The sequence below is a fragment of the Mustela putorius genome, unplaced genomic scaffold (assembly GCF_011764305.1).
Source record: "Mustela putorius furo isolate JIRA1106 unplaced genomic scaffold, ASM1176430v1.1 tig00000827_pilon_pilon_pilon, whole genome shotgun sequence".
Taxonomy (NCBI): domain Eukaryota; kingdom Metazoa; phylum Chordata; class Mammalia; order Carnivora; family Mustelidae; genus Mustela; species Mustela putorius.
The window spans coordinates 5,272,559-5,296,115 of record NW_025421489.1 but is presented as its reverse complement, the minus strand read 5'-3'; the positions used below and the strand labels follow the sequence as shown (position 1 = coordinate 5,296,115).

Here is a 23,557-nt window from a genome sequence, read left to right as displayed (position 1 = left end):
AATACGAAATGCATTTAGAGTTCAAGGGTTTTATTGAATTTGCTGTATTTCCTTTTAGATTTTGGATTTCCTGAGGAATATTTTCCGGAGGGAAATAGCATATTAAAGTTCAGGTGTAAGTGAGACATTTCGACCACTTCTGGAAATAAAGGAGGAAATTTTAAATGTATATCATCGAAATAGCGGGAAGGCGGCCGCAGCCAAAGCTGGAGTCGCCGAAGGAAGCGCCGCGGTGTCGTAGTGTGGAGGAGGTGGAGGAGGTGGAGGAGGAGGAGGGCCAGCCTGGGAAGGGGAAGGAGGCGCGCGGAGGCGGCGGGGCGCTGGGCGGCGGGGCGGGCGCCGGGCCGGGCTGCGGGCTGCGGCGCTCGGGAGGAAGGCTGCGGCCGGCCAGGCGAGCGCGAAAACGCGGGCGGGGAGGGCCGCGGTGGGCGGGGGCCGGGCGCGCCGCCGGGGAAGCGGGAGCCGGGCTCCTCTGGCCCGGCCGCCCCCATTGTTCGGCCCTTTCGCTGCAGTTCGCTGTTCTCCGAGCGCGTCCTTCGCGAGGGGGGGGGGGTGTCCCGCGGCCCAATTCGACCCCTACCCCCACCTCCCCGAACTCCAACGCTCGGGCCGGGTCGAGTCGGCGCCGCAAGTTTTATTATCAGACTCGGCCACCGAGGGGTTTCCAACTCGAGACCCTGTAGAAAGGAGGCTTTACAACGTGCCGCTAAATTGGAGGAAGCTGGGCGAGCCTGCAACTCACACATTAAAAGAAGAGGGAAAGCAGCACAGATCTGTTTATAAAGTGATAACTAGATAGAGACAAATGTGGGCAATTTTTTTTTTCTGGATCCGGAAAGTTAGAGCAGATTTTATCATTTTAAATATCTTTTAACGTATGGATACGAAAGTGAATGTCGGGGTTCAAAGGAGTTCGGAAAAGCATGTTTCGCTGTCTCTATTTGTTATTATTCAGCTCTTTGTTGTGTACAAAGTAAAATTTAAAAGCAGGGGCTGAGCTACCCTTAACAAAAACAGGCTTCATTTCTTACCCTGAGATGCGTTTTCAAAATAACAGTGAAATTCAAAAGGGAAAAACGTGTCATTTGCTTTTAAACCACGTTTTGGAAACAATTGCAACCCACCTACGAAACTCTGTTTTCCTTTGTGAGACATGTGGAAAAAATATTTCTGGCAAACTTCACAGTTCTAAAAAATGAAGATTTCCAACAAGTGCTCGCGAGTCTTGAAGACAAGACCAAAGTCATCGTGCGTGAAAACTCAGGAAGAAATAATTTCAATCCTTTGGCCCAAACCTTACTAGGGCAAGAGGGTAATTTTAACTCAGATTTATAATAGACTTTGCGGAAATTCCTTCTAAAATACCCATTACTGGTCTGTGTATGATGCAGCACTTTCCCAAGGTGGATTTTTAAAAACCAATTAGAATTGATCTCTAATGGAATATTATATTTACACGTCATCATGAAAACATCATTTGACAAGAGTTTTGAATTACAAGAAAGAAGTTAACAGATGATATTCATAAATAGCATCTGTTTGAAAAGAACCCTTAAGAGTCAGTTAAAGGTAGTGGTGATTGTAATTTTGCATTTGAAATGCTATAGAGGTGTTTTTTGCTTTTGAACACTTTCATTTTGTGCATCTTCTTCCTAAAACTTGCATTTCCTCATGGAAATCATTCAGTTATTTGGAGGTATAAGGAGAAATTGCTATATAAGAAATCGTTTGAAGTATGACCATGGAAAGGTTTGAACAGAGAAAATGAGGTATTCTCAATCTGTTCATTCCTTCCACACTCATCCTCCCATAGTCCCCCTCCCTAACTACTTGGATTCAATTTACATTTTTTATTTATTTATAAGTCTTTGAATATTTAGAATAGCTTTAGAAGTTTATCCGCTATGTAGTTGATTGTAGAAGGTGAATCTTTTTACATATTTTAGTATTTCAGACATTTTTTGGTTTCATTGAAAATTAAAAAAATGTGTTACAAGTCATGATATACTTGTGAGAAAAACAACAAATGGGTGGAAAAAAGGGCATGAATGGGGGTGGGGATGGAGAGGGATAAGTAGCATTCCTGGTCAGTCTTCCTAATACCTTTCTTTAATATTATGTCATTATATTTTCCACTTGTGCCTATACCAAAGACCACTGCCTTTTTTTTAATTGGAGTAAAGGGCTGCCATATAAAGATTGCCTACATTCTGGCTCTTAAGCGCCACAGTAAAGTAAGACTGACAAAAAGTGATCGGAGGCTTGTGTGTTTAATTTGCCAAGAATGTTAAGCTTCATAGGATTCACCCTATGGGGCCATGTTGGACCTTGGCACTGTTACTGTACAATTATGAGAGATAAATATACATATTGTAGATTTTAAAAAATCTAAGATATGATAGGCAAACAGTTTATTGATTGAAGGAATAAAAAAATGAATTTGTCAACCTCATTCTTTCTGGGACACAATGCAGTTAATTAACATATTCTTGGGCTTGTTTCTGGATTTGCTAAGCAGTGGCTCCATTCAGAGAGGAAAACATTTAAATCTTAAAAAGTTATCTTCTTTGGTGCAAATAGTATTTAGCAACTCAGTTTAATTTCTTCTTCTCTTTTTAAGTCCAAGATCAGTTTCATTTCTTTCAAGGTCTCTTCCATTGCAAAAACTGATTTTCCTCTTTTCTATGTCCAGAATCTTTTCACCTACATAACCTTATTGTCTTCTATAAACAGACACCTAAAAAGGTCACTTTAATCACACTTTAATTGTAACAGAAATGCATATCTTCAGTGTCAGTAAAAAAATGGGAACGACCTCACACTTCTTACATTATATTGATGATTCTCTGAAAAGCCAGACACTCAGCACCCTTAAGTATTGTTGGATCATGGGAAAAAATAGTCCAACTCTGAAATGTTATTGAGGTTTATTCAATGTGTAGGAAATCTAAAGGTATCTTTTAGATATTATTTTTTATTGGTAATTACATGGTGTTTTACTCAAAAATGTAAATACAACCAATATGTATCAATTTTATAGCAGAAGGAGTAGCTCCGAAGCCAAACACAAGATTAACCAAGCCAAACCTTTTAAAGTAAATATTAGGCCTTGATTCTTAAAATTATTTTAAAATTTAGATCATGTAGAATTTAAATTTCAGAATTACCTACCTAAACTTTCCAATTTTTAAGTGTATCTCACAATAATATTAATTGTGATTGGTTCTAGGTGAGAGTCTGTTTTTTAAGAAAATGATGACTTTTACATGAAAAGGTGGTGAACATTTGAGGACTACTTAAATATAGGCATTTCTAAACTACCCAGTAAATAAAAACTTCACCAATATTAATTTCAATTATTGAAAATCTTAAAGATTTTTTAAAGAGACCAATTTATCTGAATATTTCTATTATTCATTACTTAAATATTTTAGTTCGGTCGAACATACAAAATAAAGTCTTGCTTTGGAGAATAAGACTCAGATTGCAATGAGCTTTTAAGCACAAGAATCATAGATTAAATGAATATTGTGGGCCTACTACGTGCAAGAGACTTGCTAGGTGGTATGGTGAATTAAAAAAAAGTCACCTGGTAAGATCAACATGCTTCATTAAATGGAATTTCCCCAAAGCCATTATCAGAATATCAATTGAAGACATAATTGAATTGAATACTTTTTAATGAAATTTCTAATAGTACTCCATAATATAGGTGCTGTGTGTGTGTTTGTATCTAGTATAAAGACACAACATCTACTTACTGTGAGATTAATAAAACTAGTTTCAGAAGTACTTCAATATTTTTATCATACTAGCATAAATACACACATGGCTGATAAACTTTTCATGTAAAATGCAGGAAACTTTGGGTACCAACTGAGAAAATGAAAATTTTATTCAGGGATTCCTTTATGGAAAAGAGGATATATCTGAAAGTTTGTACAGATCATAAGATACTGTCTTTTTTACATTCTCCGAATTATTTATTTAGAAACAAGATTATAGTTTCTGGTGAGGTTTAGTAGATGAATGAAATCTAATAATTGCTTTTTGTTGTAAAATTTCGGTGTCAATTGCCTTCTGTTTTTAAAACTTTAGTATCAGAGCCAATATAGAATTTTAAAGGTCAAGAATCTGAGTTAAGGAAAATGCATTTAGTCTTAACATTATGGAAATATACATCAATTTCTATACCTCATTATAGAAATATACCTCAACAATGGATATAATAGACTAAATACAATGTGCACAAACAGAAGGGAAATAAAACTTAATTTTAAAAGTGGGATAAATCCAAGCAATACCAACCTATGAACCAAATTTAGTTTTAAATATTTCTTTCATAGTATCTACTTACAAAAATGATTATTGAAAAGGAAATCCAAAAATTTGGTTCCTAGGTTGAGGGATAAAGAAAATTATAAGAAGATATATTACCCATAAAGAAAAAAAATACAGTTTCCCATTATAGTAGGGTTAGAGGTTACATCATAAAATACTTTACTTGAGTTTTTTGTGGTTTGCCTCAGATGATTAGTTCAGAGAAATAGATGAGCCAGTACTGAAATAGCTGCTGTTATGTGAAAATACTGAGGACAACAGGCTTTTGTTTTGTTCTACAGGTACTAGATACTAGATATGTGTGTGTGTATATATATATATATATATATATATACACTTGTTTTTCAAAAGGTATTTTGAGAATGAGGGATCAGATTTAAAGGGTAGCATTATTTTAAGACTGAAATTGTCCTTTTCTATGAAGTATTCTATCAATCCCATGGACCTTTTTTCCCCTATTACCATGTATTTTTAAAAACTTACTTGTACTTTAACAATTATGGCAATTTATAAGTTTTATCCATTCTACGATATGAGAATTAGCATATTCAATAATCATATACATGTCTATGTATATGTGTTTCTCTACAGAGATATATCTATAGATAGATAGCTATGTGTGAATGGGTATATATCTCACACAAAGGACAAATATAAGTTGCTCACTACTGTATTTCCTGTATCCAAAACAGTCCCTGCTTCACAGTAAATGTTCAATAAATATTTACTACATGGATAAATAATTAACTGTATATCTGAACTGTTTTATAATGTCTGTTCTTCTCCTTTTCACTTAATATTTTATAGAAATATTTTAAATATTATACTTTTGATATACAAGAAAAGTTCTGTGTCTGGTAGGTGAGTTGAAATTAGAGGGGCCTATTTACACCCATTATATTTTTTCTTATAATTTTCATAACTCAACATTTAACATGTTAAATATCACTTTTAAATAATTTGACATATTTTGTCAACATTTATATGTACATCTTTAATAAAGTTTCATGCTGTTTTTTATATATAGGCCTGTTCTTATGAAATAGTGTATGTTCTCTATTTTTCTAAATTTTCAAAATTTCTTATGATGTGTTTTATTTTGAAGAGTGTTTACCTATATTTTATTGTTACACCATAGGATAAAGTACCTATCCTTCTCTACATATAAATTAATTCTTTTATAAGAACTAGGCTCCAATGCATTAAAAATAAAATGAATATATCTTTGAATAATTTAGTGCATTAAGGTTTGACCGCAGTGTTTGGGAAGGGAAGTTTCACATTGATTTTAACTCAAAATTACTCTTCATTGGAAGTCTGAGCCTGAGCAGGAATTGGATGTTGAACTGGTATCCCTTGTAAAAGGGTAAAGATAAAATACACAGTTAAGACACACAATTCAATACAGTTTTGTTTGAAGGTGGTTTTAATTTTACAAATATCAATGGCATTTTAAGAACATAATTATTAGATGTTCAGCAATTTATTAATTGCTGCCATACCCCCAAAAGAATTTGCATGTATAAGTATGTAATCTTTTTGTTATGTTCTCCCAATGACCTAACAGCTAAAAGATAATTTTCATTTTTGTATGTACCTTTAGTGTACATTTTCCCTTACACTTTTAGTAGATTTCTGTTACTGTAGCTATTTCACTTAGCTTTTAGAATGCTTGAATATATTTGTAACATATGCTTGCATTGTGTAATATCTATTATAATTCTTAAATAGATTTCTAGTAATTAATTTGAAATGGAAAAAACAGCCATGCTACCATTTTTTTTTTCCTTTATGAGAACATTTGGAATCCTTTTAAAGATTAAAACAGTCACCTTTTGGTGACTAACTGGGAGAACTTGTGTCCGTCTTCCCTTAGCACTGAGTAACTCCATTTTCCAGATCTTTACATTATATTGCTAATTCCTGATAAACAACCATTTTTGTACCCGCACATTATTAACCTAAGCCATTAATTCACCTTGTAAGTATGCCTGTCACTTAAACAATGTATATTCCTATTTCATGCTAAACTTTCATAATTAGACACTTTTTACCTAAAATCAGCCTTGGGCTTACAAGGATACATAGGGGGTAGGGCAACAGTGGAAGATTTTACAGCTCAAAACTGCGTAGTATCTGGCTAATTAATCTATTCAGACAGGCCTAATCCATTTTCTATCTGTGAGGAGTGAGCTCCCATCTTTCTGCCACTGAAATCACCTTAAAAAAATAAGTGACGTTAAAATTTTCAAGAGTAAATTTGGAGTACAGAGCCGGATCAGAGAAATCCTCAATCAAACCTGGACTCTCCTATCTTGTGTTATCATTTGTTGACTGACTAGAACTGGGGTTCCTTTATTCTTTGGTATCATATTACTGCATTTTCCAGATCACCACATTGTATTGCTAATTCTTGATTAACAACCATTTGTACTCCTACACAGCAACCTGAAGGTATCGTTGGTGTTCCTTCTTTCGAGTATTACCCTAACCCAGGCTTTTGACCTTCACTCTGTGATGCACTTTCATTTGTCTTGGGGGCCAATGTGGTCTGTAAATGGGCTGCGGATCTGGTGGCACTTCCACTGCGTGAACTTTGGGTAGAGTCCAGGATGTGAATTTAATGGGTGGAGAAGCTTCGGCAGGACTGTGAAGTTAGTGCGGCCAACTGCAGGAAGCCATGCTTCACTGCACCCTTCTTGGAAGCTGGCATACTTGCCCTACTCTTGCTATCCACCGGCCAGCTCTTGAGGATAAGGTCCGCAGGTAGGTTCTCAAAGCAGGCAGATGCTTCAGGGGAGTCAGTACCCTCCAGCTACTCTGACAAAAACCCCTCCCTCCCGGTCTTCAGCAACCTCCTCCCCTCCCTCTCTCTGAGGCCGGTTCAAGACGTGCACGCACAGCCCGCGCGACCGGCGCTGCAGCAGGCGGCCCCAACGTCCCCGCCCCCGCGTGCGCGCCCCCGCGGACTCTCGTAGGCTTGTTCCGGCCTCAGCGCGCCGCCGGCTTCACTCACCCCCACCCCCTAGCACACCTCGGCGGTAGCGAGCGGCGCGGGGGAGGGGAAAGGGCCGGGAGGTAGGCCCGGGCTGCGGGCCGGACGCGGCGGCGCGCACGCAGGCCTTGCTTCTCCCGGGCCTTCTCCCTCACGCCGGCCGCAGGGCGGGCGCGCACGCCGAGTGACGCTCGGAGGAGGAAGCGCAGCCCCCTTCCCCTCCCTGGCTGCCCCTGGCCCAGCGGGAGCCCCCCCAGTGCGCCTGTGCGGAGGCCTACTTGATTATGTGTGCCCTCTCCGGGCTCCAGCGTTAGCGGCCGGGTGGAGGTGGGGAGGAAAGAAGACGAGGAGGAGGAGGAGGCGGAGGAGGCGGTGGAGGGGAGGTGGGGGGAGTCAGCAAGGACATGGCTCCTGACTCCTGTGCGGAACGTGAGTGACTGAGCGGCAAAGCCCGAGTGAGCGAGCGGCCGAGCGGCGGGCGGGGGCCGGGGACGTAGGGAAGGGAGCGGGGGTGCGGGTGGCTCTGCGGGGGGAAGCACTAATTGGCTTGCATGTGTTTTTTAATGGTCCCCCCAACTCCCTCTTAGATGGTCTCTAGCGACCGGCCCGTGTCACTGGAGGACGAGGTCTCCCATAGTATGAAGGAGATGATTGGAGGCTGTTGCGTTTGCTCAGACGAGAGAGGCTGGGCCGAGAACCCGCTGGTTTATTGCGACGGGCACGGCTGCAGCGTCGCGGTGCATCAAGGTAAACACCCAACCGCCCGCCGGGCCGAACCCGGCCTTCTCCCAACCGTCACCGCTTCCCCCACCTTGGCAGCAACTGCCAGTTCCCCTGCCGCCCCTCCCCCCGCCCCGCCCCGCCCCCGCCCCCGCCCCGTTCCGCGGCCCGGGATTGACTCGGAGGGTCCGCGGCGGGGCGGAGGGGGTGTGGGCTGTGCATGTGGGAGAAAGTGCGTGTGGCCTGGACTGTCATGTGATTCTGCGCTCACTCTCTCAAGTGTCATTTGGCCGCCGCCTGCCCCTGGAGCCGGAGCTGGAGACTTAACGAGGGCGGTGGTTGGCAGGGGGGAGCGTAGAGGGGGCTGCTGCAGGTCCGCGGCCTGCGCTCCGGGGGCGGCGGGGGTGGGTGTGCGCCCCTTGGTGGAGTCGCGGTGGCCGTGGGTTTGGTTTTGGAATCGGAAGCCCCTCCCCCTTCTCTGGCTGCTCCCGTCTGCCGCAGTGTGTCTGGAGACTTCCTGTGGCATGGAGTCAGGCTCGGGAATGCCACTCGCTGCGCCGGGGCGGGTCGCGGAGGCAAGGGGGTTGCCTGGGCGCTTTAGATTAGGGAGGGGAGGCGCCGCTGCTGCACCCCAAGCTTTCTGGCGGAGACCCTGCTGCTGCGGACTGGGAGCGTCGTGCGGAGAAGACGGTGGCCTTCCGCTGCCGCGGTCGTGCTGCTGCAGGAGTGGCTTGGCTCAGCTGCCCTGCGCTGGTGGATGAGGCTGTGGAGGCTGCATCTGGCCACTTCCTCAGCTTAAGTGACTGAAGAGAAGAGGAGGTAGTGGTGCGGCCAGTGACTTGGGGAGCTTCTTAGCTTATTTCTGGGTGTTTCCATTCGGTGAGTTTTTTGGATATTACAAAAAAGCCGAGGACACTAGTAAGAGAGTTTTCTGCCCATTAAAATTTCGGACTTTATTTATTACATGTGGTAAGGAAACAACCTACATAATTTTTGGGTGTCTCTTCTATTCGTTCTGTTACTCACCAACCCGCCCTGCTTCCCATTTCTGAATTTGGCATTGAGTGATGCAAATATTTAGTAGTGAATTGGAAAGGATACTATTGAATGAGAGAAAGCCTAAACATAAGGGGCTTAAAGTGCATTCCTTCTAGAATGAAATCTCAGAATAGGTAAGGGATATTTAAGAGATAGTGAATTAAATACCAGAGTGCAGTTATCCTCCTTTGTATTTAGACAAACATCAAAGTTGCACACCTTCCTTCTTTTAAGGAGTGAAAACAATGTTGATACTGATTTTTAAGGTTTTAGAGCTGATATATTAGCGTTTCCATCACAGTGTTCATTGGTGTTTGTGGAGGTATTTCTTAGGAATTGGATTCTGAATTATCAAGTTGGAATAGGTAATGTCATGTCCTACTATAGATAACATTCCTTTAAGCTTCAAGTTTTTTTGACTACAAGTAGTACTTCTGGGTTAATAGAAAAGTTTTTGGACATTGATGCAGTGTTTCTTGCCTGTTAGGACGTTTTTACACTGACATGTTTACACATTTTAAGAGGAATTACAAGTTTAGCTTTTGGAGTTTGAAAAATTTGTGCTGATTTTGTATTCTTTTAGTGCTTTCCAGTATTTAAAATATTGCAAGCTTTCTCAGAGGAAGCTCATCCAAAAATAGCAGTTGGTTATTAGTGTTCTAGGTTTTTGGGAAAATTGCAACTTTGAGTTAGTTAAATATCAAGTTTTTTAAACTAGAATGAAATTTAGATCACTAAAATCACTTTTTGGAATATTCACATTGTATTTCTAGAAATTTAGTTTAGAAATAAACTTTTTAAAATAATGGTCTTATTGAAATTCATCTTATTGAAATTCATTCTTATTGAAATTCATCCACTAAAAGTGCACAGTCCACTGGTTTTAGTATACTCTGAGTTTTACATCTAGTTACCACACAGTTGTAGAACATTTTCTTTTTTCTTTTTCTCTTTATTTTCTTTTAAGAGGAAGGTTAGAGGGCTACAGAGGGGGAGAGAGAATCCTAAGCAGATTCCATGCCCAGCACTCAGCAGGTGGCCAGACTCATTCTCACAATTCCGAAATCATGACCTGAGCCTAAATCAAGAGTCGAACTCTTAACTGACTGAACCATTCAGGCACCCCAATTTTATTTTATTTTTTAAAATTTTTGTTTCAGGGGTACAGTAAGTCTTACACAATATGCAGCACTCACTCCAACATATACCCTTCCCATATCTGTCACCCAACCACCCCATCCCTTCCACCCCTGGCACCCCAGTTTTAGAACATTTTCATCAACCTAACAAGAAAACTTGGACCCATTAACAGTTACTCTCCATTTCTTCTCAATTCTCCCAATTCTAGGCAACCAGTGTACATTTCCGTCTATTGAGTTGCTTATTCTGGACAATTTATACAAATGGAAGCATGTCATGTTTAACAATACATTTCATTTTCTTTTCTGCAATATTTGGTGCTTATTTTGACAGGTGATTTGGAAATATTTTCATTAGACATCTCTAAAATGCTCTTTAAATTGCAGGATATAGGAATGAATGAATTTCTGAGTTATTCTTTGTAAAAAATCTTTGTTAAATTTTACTTAATATTCTCATTATCATAAAATATTAAGTATAATTTGTAATGGTTATGCTTATCTAAAATAACAAAAGGCTGGTCTTTTAATGTTTCTATTAATATGTCATACAGGGGACACCTGGGTGGCTCAGTTGGTTAAGCAGCTGCCTTCGGCTCAGGTCATCCTGGGATCGAGTCCCACGTCGGGGCTCCTTGCTCAGCAGGAAGCCTGCTTCTCCCTCTGCCTCTGTCTGCCTGTGCTCACTCTCTCTGACAAAAAAAAAAAAAAAAAAGTCATACAGGAGGGTCTGGGTGGCTCAGTGGGTTAAACATCTGCCTTTGGTTCAGGTCATGATCTCAGGGTCCTGGGATTGAGCCCCATGTTGGGCCCCATGCTCAGTGGGGAGCCTGTTTAGCCCTCTTCCCACTACTTGTGCTGTCTCTTCTAATCTGTCTCTCAAATATATAAATAAAATCTTAAACTCCAAAATGTCATGCAGTTTTTATTAGGTGATAACATATGTGGTAAATAATATGTTTTCATTCTTTGAAAAATGGGCATTTTTATGTGAATAGTTTGAGAGGTAATTATTTTAGAGGGCTTTGAAAGAGTATTTATTTTCCATAATATAAAAAATGTTAATATGTTTTAAAATCTTTTATTTCCCAATAGCTTGCTATGGCATTGTTCAAGTACCCACTGGACCATGGTTTTGCAGGAAATGTGAATCTCAGGAGAGAGCAGCCAGAGTGGTAAGAACTGTTTATCAGAAACATTAAAATTCTTAAATGAGTAGCTTAGTATGCCACACACTTACGTTTCAGTTTGAAGGGTTTTCGGTCTTTTGTTCAAATATTGAATTTGGGCCAAATATTGACTTAACAGTTTTAAACCAGTTTTATAAACTGTGAAAAACAAATTGAACCACATAAGTATATGTTGGGGGATACTTTGAATGGATAAAACATAAAGTCATATTTGGGCTTTAGCTCTTTCTGCTGTTGAAGGGTTAAATTGGCGATAGAACATAAGGAAGTTAAGGTGATAATTCTGCTAGGTTCTGTTTAATAAAAAAACACGAGTTTAACCACTGTCTGTGGCGTGTCACAGGTCTGTGAATGGAGAATGGTAGGAAGCCAGTATTATTTGCCGTAAATGCCTCTTGTTGCCCGTTTTTAATTCCTTTATTTTTTCTGAGGATATGGTCAAGATACCAAGGTGAATTGAGGTAGTTAACTTTAACCACTGTATTCTTTTTACTGTATCTGCATGTGTATAGTTTTAACTTTGAATGCTCAGTGTTTTCAGACATTCAGTCTTTGGCAAAGCAACATAAAAATTTTCCTTTTTTACTTGGTTGGGTATCTTCTTTCTGAACACTTGTAAACTTCTTGTAGTCATGAGGGTGCTATGTTTATTCTTTCTGGCTCAAAGCGTTTTTTTTTTTTTTCCAGTTGACGTTTTGGAAATATCAGGGAGAGATAGATTTGATCTTCATTAATCATATAAAAGTATTGCCATTTGCAATATGGTAGTTCCTTCTTTTTGGTATTGACTAGAGGATTTGACAGAGGTAGAAAACAAACATTTCAATTTCCGTTTACATGGTAGCATGGAAGCTTTTGTTTTTGTCTAGGCAGTTTTTGATCAGAAATAGTGGCTAAGTAGCCTGTCTAGGATTGTGAGACTCAGAGCAGTATTCTTTTTTTTTTTAAAAGATTTTACTTATTTATTTGAGAGAGAGAAGGGGGGGTGGGTCAGAAGGAGAAACAGACTCCCCACTGAGCAGGGAGCCCAGTGTAGAACTTGATCCTGGGACTCCAGGATCCTAACTTGAACTGAAGGCAGTTGCTTAACTAACTGAGCCACTCGGGCATCTCAGAGCAGTATTCTGTTCATATGTTTCATTTGTGTGTGAGAATGCACTGTAGCAGAATTACAGCTATACTGGCATTACGATAATGGGAAATAGTAAGAAGAGGATGAACTCATAAATCTCAGGACTTGATGTATACATAGGTCTTCTTTTTGTTTTTTTCCTCTTTGTAGCATGTTATGGTTTTGGAGTTGGGTCACCAAGCCAAAGAAGTTATTCTTTAATTCATTAGTAAACACTAATTGTAAGGTGAGGCTGTTCCAAGGGATGGCACAGGAGATTCAAGCAAAGCCAGAAAAAGATGAGAAAATAAGAAGGTGGATATGAAGAGGTCAGATAAAGAGGTCTGTGAATGGAGAATGGTAGGAAGCCAGTATTATTTGCCGTAAATGCCTCTTGTTGCCCGTTTTTAATTCCTTTATTTTTTCTGAGGATATGGTCAAGATACCAAGGTGAATTGAGGTAGTTAACTTACAAATACTGAAGAATACATTTTATTTTGGCTTTATTTCTTAGGATGTGGGGGCCATTTGAGGTTTTAAAGAAGAGGTGCAACTTTAATTTCCTATAGTGTAGTTATAAAAGAGAAGGTCCTTGGTGAGAAACAAAAACTGATTTTAAGCCCAAATAAGCAGAAAAAGGGCATTTTATGTTTTTTATTTTTTTATTTTAAAAAGATTTTATTTATTGGGGCGCCTGGGTGGCTCAGTGGGGTAAAGCCTCGCCTTCGGCTCAGGTCATGATCCCAGGGTCTTGGGATCGAGCCCCACATCGGGCTCTCTGCTTGGCAGGGAGTCTGCTTCCTCCTCTCTGCCTGCCTCTCTGCCTACTTGTGATCTCTGTCTGTCAAATAAATAAATAAAATCTTAAAAAAAAAAAGATTTTATTTATTTATTTTGAGAGAGAATGAGAGAGAGAGAGAATGGCGGGGGAGGGTCAGCAGACTCCCCACTGAGCTGGGAGCCCAATGCAGGACTCATCCTGGGACTCCAGGCTCATGACCTGAGCGAAAGGCAGTAGCTTAAGTAACTGAGCCACCTAGGAGCCTAGGAAGAGAATCTTTCAAGCAGACTGCCCACTGAGCGAGAAGCCAGCTGAGGGCTCTGTCCCTCAACCCATGACATCATGACCTGAGCTGAAACCAAGAGCTAGACCCTTAACTGAACCACGCAGGTGCCCCAAATTAGTCTTTTTTTTTTTTTTTTAAGTAAATCCTTCCCTTTTGGTAATTATTACTTTGTTTTTTTTAAAAGTAATTTCTATTGCCAAGGTGGGGGTTGAGCTCATGACCCAGAGATGAGGAGTCAGTTGCTCTACTGACTGAGTCAGCCAGGTACCCCAAGAATTGAATTAGTCTTAATCTTATTTCTGCTTTTGTGTGTCTGCTTTATTCTTTTCCTTTCTGCAGGTTTTCTCTGCTATAGGCTGTTTACTGTCAGATTCTATGTTAAATGTTCTGTGAAAATTATCTGCTTTAATCATCTTATCAAACCTTGAGGTATTTTGTTGTTCTCATTTTATGGATAAAGACATCATGGTTTAAGAGAAATGCATATCTAGTTGGAGGCTGGGCTGTGATTAAGCTCTCAGTCATCATGTTCTGTATTGCCTCCTATGGTGAAAGTGACTATACTTCAGCTCCTAATATTTTCTGTTTCCAGTTTCAAGAGACTAAATCTCATGCTGATTCTCATGTTCCTTTGGGTAAAAAAACAAAACAAAACTGGGTTGACTTGGATAAGGTGCCTAGCGCTGGACCAACGAGTCATGGCTAGGTAATAGGGTTGCTTAGACACAGAGAGATGTCTTTGGGTTTGGGATAGCTCACTTCTCAGAGAAGGGATTTATGAGCTGATAGTACCTTGGCAGAATAATAAAGTTCTAATTTCAGACAATTAGTTTGGAGTATATAGAATGGATTTGAAGGGGGAGATTAAAAACCGAAAGACTTAGGATGATATTACACTAAAAATGTGAGTAGAAGGAAGGGAGGGAGCGTTTTGAAGGGTGAAATGACAGAAATGGATATTGGTTAAAGGAAGGGAATAATCAGAGATGGTTTTTAGTATCAAGGTTTATCACTGGAATGATGATACCATTAATAGTCATAGAGTAATGGTAATAGAGAAAGGACAGCAAGTCTGATGAATGAAGGAAGTTCTGTTCTGGGCATGTTCGTTTTTGTGCTCGCTTCAGCAGCACATATACTAAAATTGGGCCTGTTGGTTTTGATGATGCTAGGGTTTTTCAGTGGAAATTTAGAATTGAAGTAATGGAGTCAAGTTAGAGAGTTGGAGCTGCATAGAAGGAAGACTGGGAACCAAATGACATTATTTTTTTGTTGTTGTTAGAGAAAAGAAAAATGAAGCCAGCTATGGTAAATATCCACACTTGGGGAGAGTAAGAGAACAAGTTACGAAGCATAGAAAATAAACTGTCAGGAGAGGAGAGCCTGCAGTAGTAAGAGTTGGTTTCTCAGGAAGGAATAGTTGATAGTGACATTGCTATAAGGATACTGAAGAACTGAGAAAAGTTTCTGAGACCGCAGTTGTAGTTCCTTTGGGCAGAACTCTCCATTATAGGTACTGAACAGAGTAGAGATTGTAGGATTAGACTGCATATTGAACAAGTAAGGAAAGAGGAGAGTAAAAGTTAGAGATTGAATTTATTTTATTTTATTTTATTTATTTATTTGACAGAGATCCTAAGCAGGCAGAGAGGCAGAAGCAGGCTCCCCGCAGAGCAGAGAACCCAATGCAGGGCCTGATCCCAGGACCCTGAGATCATGACCGGAGCTGAAGGCAGAGGCTTAACCCACTGAGCCACTCAGGCACTCCGAATTTTGTTGGTTTTTAGGGGAGACTCTTTGTAGGTTGGCACTCATTGTTCAGAAAAAGTACCTGATGGGGCACCAGGATGGCTTTTTCGGTTGTGTCTGCATTAGACTGCGGTCATGAACCCAGGGTCCTGGGATCAAGCTGTGCGTCAGGTTCCCTGCTGGAGAGTCTGCCTGCTTCTCCTCTTCTCTCTGCTGCTCCCCCTCCTTGTGCTCTTCTGCTTTGTCAAATAAATAAATAAAATCCTAAAAAAAAAAAAAAAAGTAACAGCAGTAAGATTGCTTTATTTACCTCAAGTGAACATGTATTTTTGCTGGAGGTTTTTTTTTAAAGGACTTTATTTATTCATTTGAAGGAGAGGGAGAGCGTGCACAAGCAGGGAGAGAGGCAGAGGGAGAGAGAGAAGCAGACTCCCTGCTGAGCAGAGAGCCCGATGTGGGACTCGATCCCAGGACCCTGAGATCATGACCTGAGCCGAAGGCAGCGGCTTAACCCACTGAGCCGCCCAGGCGCCCCGATTTTTGATTTATCTTAACATTGTTTAGTAACCACACTCGGGTGGTTAGAGGTTAAACCTCTGATGACTATTTTGTATTTAATGGGTATTTGTTCTTAATTATCTTGGGCTGAAGAGACTTACTGGAAATGTTTATATAACATTTATACATTTATACATACATTTATAACATTTACATACTTTTAATGGGATTAAAGAGGATATGTTAGATTTTAAATATTCTACTTTGAAAACATTGTGAAAGTGGATTGTGCAACAAAATAAAATGGCCAAAAGTCCATTAAGAATTTGCATTATTGGGACGCCTGGGTGGCTTAAGTGTGTTAAGTGGGTTAAGCCTCTGCCTTCGGCTCAGGTCATGATCTCAGGGTCCTGGGTTCAAGCCCCACATGGGGCTCTCAGTGGGGAGCCTGCTTCCCTTCCTCTCTCTCTGCCTGCCTCTCTTCCTACTGGTGATCTCTCTGTCAAATAAATAAATAAAATCTTAAAAAAAAATAATTTGCATTATTTAGGTTTTGCTACTCTAGCTCTAGATGAAAAGACTTTCTACAGGAGGTGAGATGTAACTTTTTCCTACTGTTTTGCCTCTTTTTATTAGAGTTCTTCCTGGCTTCTTAACATTGTTGGGGAAGAACTGCTAGTGGAATGTGAATCAAGATTTTAGGGATTGACCTAGGGTTGCACATTTTTTTTTAAAAGATTTTATTTATTTGACAGAGAGAGCGACCACAAGGAAGGGGGAGTGGCAGGCAGAGGGAGAGGGAGAAGCAGGCTCCCCACCAATGAAGGAGCCCAGTGTGGGGCTTGATCCCAGGACCTCCTGGGATCATGACCTGAGCTGAAGGCAGATGCTTAACTGACTGAGCCACCATGCTCCTCCACATTTTATTTTTTAATTTTTGCTTAATGAAAATACATAATGCAAAAAAGTTACTATAAATGTGTAAAACCATCTGAACTATATACTTAACTGTATTGTGTATTTATATTTAATTTTATTAAGTAAAATTATGTTAATATGTATGTCATAAATAAGTATGACTATAGGACATAAAATAAATATTCCCTATCCAGAATGAACTAAGGTAGATTTTTCATATTTGCCCCAAATCTTGCCTTTTTAAAATAATAAATAAAAAAATGAAGTTGAAATACTTTTTGTACTCTCCCCAGTCTGAGTTACCTTTTTGGTATCTGTAGGGACCATTTCTTTTTTTTCCTTTTTTAAAGATTTATTTATTTATTTGACAGAGAGAAAGAGAGAGAATGAGAGAGGGAACACAAGCAGGAGGAGAGGGAGAGGGAGAAGCAGGCTTTCCTATGGAGCACAGAGTCGGATGTGGGGCTCCATCCCAGGATTCTGCAATCATGACCCGAGCTGAAGGCAGATGCTTAATGCCTGAGCCACCCAGGCGCCCCTGTTGGGACCATTTCTCTAGTTCTTTTCAGTTTCATTGGGATATAATTGATCTATAACATTGTATAGGTATAATATAGGTATTTAAGGTATACAGTGTAATGATTTGATTATATATATGTATGTGTATATGTATATTGCAAAATGATTACTAAAAGATTAGTTAACATCCATTCGCACGTAGTTACAAACTTCTTTTTTTTTTTTTTTTTTTAAAGATTTTATTAATTTCAGAGAGTGAGCGAGAGCTAGAGAGAGCAGGAACAGGGCTGGGTTGTTTGCGTGCATGGGGAGGAGGGAGAGAGGGAGAGGGAGAAGCAGGCTACCCCCTGAGCAGGGACCCCAATGCGGGGCTGATCTCAGGACTGTGGGATCATGACCTGTGCCAAAGGCAGATGCTTAACTAACTGAGCCACCCAAGCGCCCCTGTAGTTTTCTTTTCTTTTGATTAGAACTTTAAAGATTCACTCTTAGGGCATCTGGTTGGCTCAGTTGGTAGAGTATAGGACTCTTAATCTCAGGGTTGTGAGTTTAATCCCCATGTTAGGTATAAAGCTTACTTAAAAACAAATGTACACAGAACTTTAAAAAGATTTACTCTTAATAGCTTTCATATACACGATACAGTATTATTAATTATAGTCACCATGCTATATATTCCATTCCCAGAGCTTAGTGTATAAGTGGAAGGTTTTTTACTTTTTGATAGACCACCTCATGCCCTTTCCCCACCCACCATCCCCTGCCTTTCGCATCCGTCACTCTATTTTCTGTTTCTATGACACTGGTTCTTTGAGATTCCTTATCTAAGTGAGGTCATATAGAACAGGTGGCCCCCTGACTTAGGATTTTTTGACTTTACAGTGGTGTGAAAGCAGTATGTATTCAGTAGAATGCATATTTCAAACCCTCTATTTTGATTTTTTCCCAGACTAGTGATATGCAGTATATTTGTGATGCTGGGCCGCAGCAGCTAGCCAGTGCTGCCAGATAGCTGCCAGTTATTATTAACATGAATAAAATTTTGTTCAACTCAGTTTTTTACCTTGCTGCTTTATGGGTCATTTCCTTTTTTAAAATTTTTACACAGTTCTAGGGTCCCCTCCAGTGTTTATCTAGTAAGTAGTAAGCAAGCTATGTTTGTCTTTTTGTGTCTAAGAATATTATTATTTTGCTCTCTTCTATGCTAGCTTGAGTTCTAGAGTCATTGTTGTTTTTCTGTAAGTAAAGATTTTATTCTAGTTTGTCTTCTGGTATCTAATTGTGATAAATAGAGAATCTGTTGACATAGTGCTTATCCTGCTTCAGAGTTGATTGGCTTTTTCATTCTGTGGACTCAGTTTTTTTTTTTTTTTTTTCATCTTGGAAAATTTTCTTCAAGTGTCACCGCATTTAATTTTTTTCTGGAATTATTACCTAGGTATGTACTTTGGATTCTTGTTATTTTCTTCATATCTTATATTATTTTTTAAATTAAAAAAAGATTTTATTTATTTGAGAGGGAGAGTGAATGAGAGAGACTTCGTGCACACGCAAGAGCAGGGAGAGGGAGAAGCAGACTCCTGCTGAGCAGGGAACCTGACTTTAGGCTCCATCCTTGGATGCTGGGATCATGACTTGAGCTGAATGCAGATACTTAATGGACTAAGCTACTCAGGGGCCCCTCTTTGTGTCTTTTAATTTCTCTTTCATATTTTCTTTTTTTTTTTTTTAAGATTTATTTATTTATTTGACAGAGAGAAATCACAAGTAGGCAGAGAGGCAGGCAGAGAGAGAGAGAGGAGGAAGCAGGCTCCCTGCTGAGCAGAGAGCCCGATGCGGGACTCGATCCCAGGACCCTGAGATCATGACCTGAGCCGAAGGCAGCGGCTTAACCACTGAGCCACCCAGCCGCCCTCTTTCATATTTTCTTTTTAATTTCTTTTTCATATTTTCTCTCTCTCATTTTTATCTCTCCATTATGGATAATCTCTTTAGTTCTGTCTTGAGATTTATGCTTATTGTTAACCCAGTCAGTGAATTTCTTTTCTGAGTGAATCATATCTACAATATGTATTGTATTTTTCATTTTGCCTTTTTTTATTTTAAAGATTTTATTTATTTGACAGAGAGAGACACAAGCAGGGGGAGTGGGAGAGGGAGAAGCAGGCTTCCCGCCGAGCAGAGAGCCCCATGCGGGGCTCAATACCAGGACCAAGGGATCATGACCTAAGCTGAAGGCAGATGCTTAATGAATGAGCCACCCAGGTGCCCTGCCTTTTTTTCCATAATATTTTGCTGTTGTTGCTTTATGGATGATATTCCTTTATTATTTGAACATTTAAAACGTAATTTATTTTGGGGACACCTGGTTGGGTCACTTGGTGGAGCATGCAGTTCTTGATCTCACAGTCATGAGTTCAAGTTCCACATTGGTCATAGAGCTTACTAAAAACAACTTATTTTATTTTTTAATTTTGTTTGTTTATTTACTATTTTTAAGATTTTATTTATTTGACAGAGATCACAAGTAGGCAGAGAGGCAGGCAGAGAAAGGGTAGGAGGAAGCCGGCTCCCCGCTGAGCAGAGAGCCTGATGCAGGGCTGGATCCCAGGACCCTGGGATCATGACCTGAGCTGAAGGCAGAGGCTTAAACACTGAGTCACCCAGGCACCCCTAAAAATAACTAATTTTAATACTTCTCAGAGATTTTAGAATTCTTTCATTTGTTTTGTTAAGTATGGTGGTGTAGGGATCTTCATATACTTTGTAATTTTTGGTTGTGAACTAATTCTCAGGAGTTGCTGTCTTCTGTGGATTCCTTTTCTGCTAGGAGCACAGTAAAGATGTAACTGTGGGGAGTTTATGCATTGCTGTCTTTGAAGAACCATGTTTGGCCCCTAACAAAGACGAGATTACAGTAGCTTCTGCAAATCAGGAATTTACAGATTTATGAATTCTTTAATTTAAAAGGAGTTCATAAGGCTTTTTAAAGCCTTTTTTGACAACTCTGTGATATCATTAGGGACCAGGCTTTATTTGCACTCCTACTATGCCAACCTTAGCATATGGTTTTCATTTTCAGGGGTGACCCATAGTCAGAGCATGGCAGCTAGAACTGTAGTCATTGTGACCTGCAGAAAGAAGTTCCAGGTAGAAGGGGGGGATGGTAAAGTTAAAAAGTGATTTTCTTCCCAGCTGACTTCTTTTCTTGTTTTCCTGAAGTCCCAGTCAATACATTTTGCTTAATTTTGTTGACTTTTCGTTGTTAGACTTCAAAATATGGGTCAGTTGAAGAACTGAATAAAATGGGCATTTTGTTAGGACGGAAGAACTGTAGAATGGTTTTGGAGTTGGTAACCAGACTCTGTCAGAGTTTGCCTACTGGGGTTCACTGCTCCAGAGTAATTTTTAAGTTTGTTTCTTGACTGGAATCTGGTGCCCTTTAGATAATGGATTTTTGGGTACCACACACTGTCAGCATCAACTGAGTTTCTGGTTTTTCTAGAGTGACCCCTCTACTTATGTTCAGAACCAGCATCCCACTTCAGGGCACCTTCTCTAGTCTTACCAGTCTAGGCCCTGTTTTTCTTTTTTCTTTCTTTTTTTTTTTTTTAAAGATTTTACTTATTTATTTGACAGAGATCACAAGTAGGCAGAGAGGCAGGCAGAGAGAGAGAGGAGGAAGCAGGCTCCCTGCCGAGCAGAGAACCCGATGTGGGGCTTGTACCCACGACCTGGGATCATGACCTGAGCCAAAGGCAGAGGCTTTAACCCAGGTGCCCCCTAGGCCATGTTTTTCTATGATAGATTCATTCCCCTTTGGTTGTTTAATAGGCCTTTAGCAGTTCTTGTCCTTGTGCAGGGAACCCAGTTAGAACTTCTTTTGTGTGTGTGTGTCTAGGGTCTGTGCTAGTGTCATAGTCAATTCCAGTCTCTGAGGTATATAATAGGTCAGGTATCTTCATTTACTGCCTTGGCTTCAACTAATACTCATTTTTTTAGCTTTTCTTTTCTTTCTTTCTTGTTTTTTTTAAACATTTTATTTATTCATTTGACAGAGATCACAAGTAGGCAGAGAGGCAGGCAGAGAGAGGAGGAAGCAGGCTCCCCGCTGAGCAGAGAGCCCGATGCGGAGCTCTATCCTAGGACCCTGGGGTCATGACCTGAGCCAAAGGCAGAGGCTTTAACCCACTGAGCCACCCAGGAACCTCAGCTTTTTTTTTTTTTATTTCTGGTACTGGAGATTAACCTTTATCTACATAATTAAAAATTGTTTTCAGATTTATATATCTTTGATTCTGAGTGCAAGAAGACAATTGCAGTTTTAAAATTTCATATATAATTAAAAGCTTGTATACTTTATTTTTTTATTTTCTTTTTAAAGATTTTATTTATTTATTTGATAGAGATCACAAACAGGCAGAGAGGCAGGGAAGCAGGCTCCCTGCCCAGCAGAGAGCCCGATGCGGGGCTCGATCCCAGGACCCTGGGACCATGACCCGAGCTGAAGGCAGAGGCTATAACCCACTGAGCCACCCAGGCGCCCCTAAAATGTTTTTATTTATTTATTTGACAGAGAAAGAGACAGCGAGAGCAGGAACATATGCATGGACACAGAGAGGCAGGCAGAAAGAGAGGGGGAAGCAGGCTCCGCACCGAGAGTTGGGCTCAATCCCAGGACTCTGAGATCATGACCTGAACCCAAGGCAGAGGCTTAACCCAGTGAGCCACCCAGGTGCCCCAAAAGAGGTGTTTTTAGAAAGTTAACAGAGTTAGTGCTTATCACCATAGATAAAATAGTAAATGGTCAGTTCCTGTTGTCTCTCTTGATTCTTAATTACTATGAGAAAAGCCTAGCATAATGTCTGACATGAAGTAGGTGCTTAACACTTGTTTTATCCTTTTCTAACGTGTCTATGCAACTAGTAAGAGAAATGAAATCATAGGAATATTTAGATACCTTGCCCAGCATATGGTATCTATTTATTCCTTTTTTTTTTTTTTTAAGATTTTATTTATTTATTTGACAGACAGGGATCAAAAGTAGACAGAGAGGGAAAGCAGGCTCCCTGCTGAGCAGAGAGCCGGATGTAGGGCTTGATTCTAGGACCCTGAGATCCTGACCTGAGCCAAAGGCAGAGTTAACCCACTGAGCCACCCAGGCGCCCCCTTTTTTTAAGTTTAGATTTAATTTCTTTTTTTTTAAGATTTATTTTCCATGTTTATTAAAGTAATAAATGCATAGTCAAAGTCAGGTGTTACCAAAAACTTCTCACACAAAGCAAACAGTACTTTGCTGTTTGGCTCTTGAAATCTAATCTCATTGCCCAGAAGCAACCTCTTTTGGCTGCTCCTTCTGGTGTTTACTTCCATATTTCTAAAAAGAAAGTATAAGCAGCTATTGTTTTCTTTTCTTTTTTTTCTTTCTTTTTTTTTTTTTTAAAAGATTTTATTTATTTTATTTGACAGACAGAGATTACAGGTAGGCAGAGAGGCAGGCAGAGAGAGAGAGAGGAGGAAGCAGGCTCCCTGCTGAACAGAGCGCGTGATAAGGGGGCTCAGTCCCAGGACTCTGGGATCATGACCTGAGACGAAGGCAGAGGCTTTAACCCCCACTGAGCCACCCAGGCGCCCTAGCAGCTATTGTTTTCTAAAGTATATTTTTAAAAAATTTAAAGATTTTATTAGAGAGGAAGATCGCTCATATGCATGTGCTCAGGCAGGGGTGGGGGGAAGAGGGAGGGGAAGAAGCAGGCTCCCCACTGAGCAGAGAGCCAGCATGGAGCTTGATTCCGGGACCCTGAGATTATGACCTGAGCCAAAGACAAAGACAGACACTTGAGCAGCTGAGTCACCTAGGCGCCCCTGAAGTTTATTTTTCTTTTTCTTTCTTTCTTTTTTAAAAGATTTTATTTATTTATTTGAGAGACAGAAGAGTGCGCACGAGAGGAGAGAGGGTTCGAAGGAGAAGCAATGAGCAGGGAGCCCGAAGTGGGCCTCAGTCTCAGTGTCCAGGATCATGACTTGAGCCAAAGGCAGATGCCCAACGGACTGAGCCACCCAGGCGCCCTGAAGTTTATTTTTCTTAGTAATCTCCAAACCCCTCATTGGGCTTGAACTCTCATATCAGGATTAAGAGTTGTGTGCTCTGGGATGCCAAGGTGGCTCAGTCATTAGGTGTCTACCTTCAGCTCCGGTCATGATCCCAGGCTCCTGGGATCGAGCCCGGCGTCTGTGTGTCTTTGTCAGGCTCCTCTCAGCAGGGAGTCCAC

At 40.5% G+C, this 23,557-nt stretch overlaps 1 protein-coding gene across 12 annotated transcripts in view; it reads left to right on the top strand.

Moving 5' to 3' along the window:
- Positions 1-23,557, top strand: part of MLLT10 (MLLT10 histone lysine methyltransferase DOT1L cofactor) — a 245,785-nt gene that overhangs the window by 2,324 nt on the left and 219,904 nt on the right. For 8 of the 12 annotated variants that reach the window (XM_045084994.1, XM_045085001.1, XM_045085000.1 and 5 more), the window contains exons 1-3: positions 7,426-7,791; positions 7,924-8,083; positions 11,329-11,408. In XM_045084994.1, coding sequence (XP_044940929.1) covers positions 7,924-8,083; positions 11,329-11,408 — 240 coding nt within the window. In that variant the 5' untranslated portion in view covers positions 7,426-7,791. The other 4 variants (XM_045084990.1, XM_045084989.1, XM_045084988.1 and 1 more) reach the window with 4 other exon arrangements.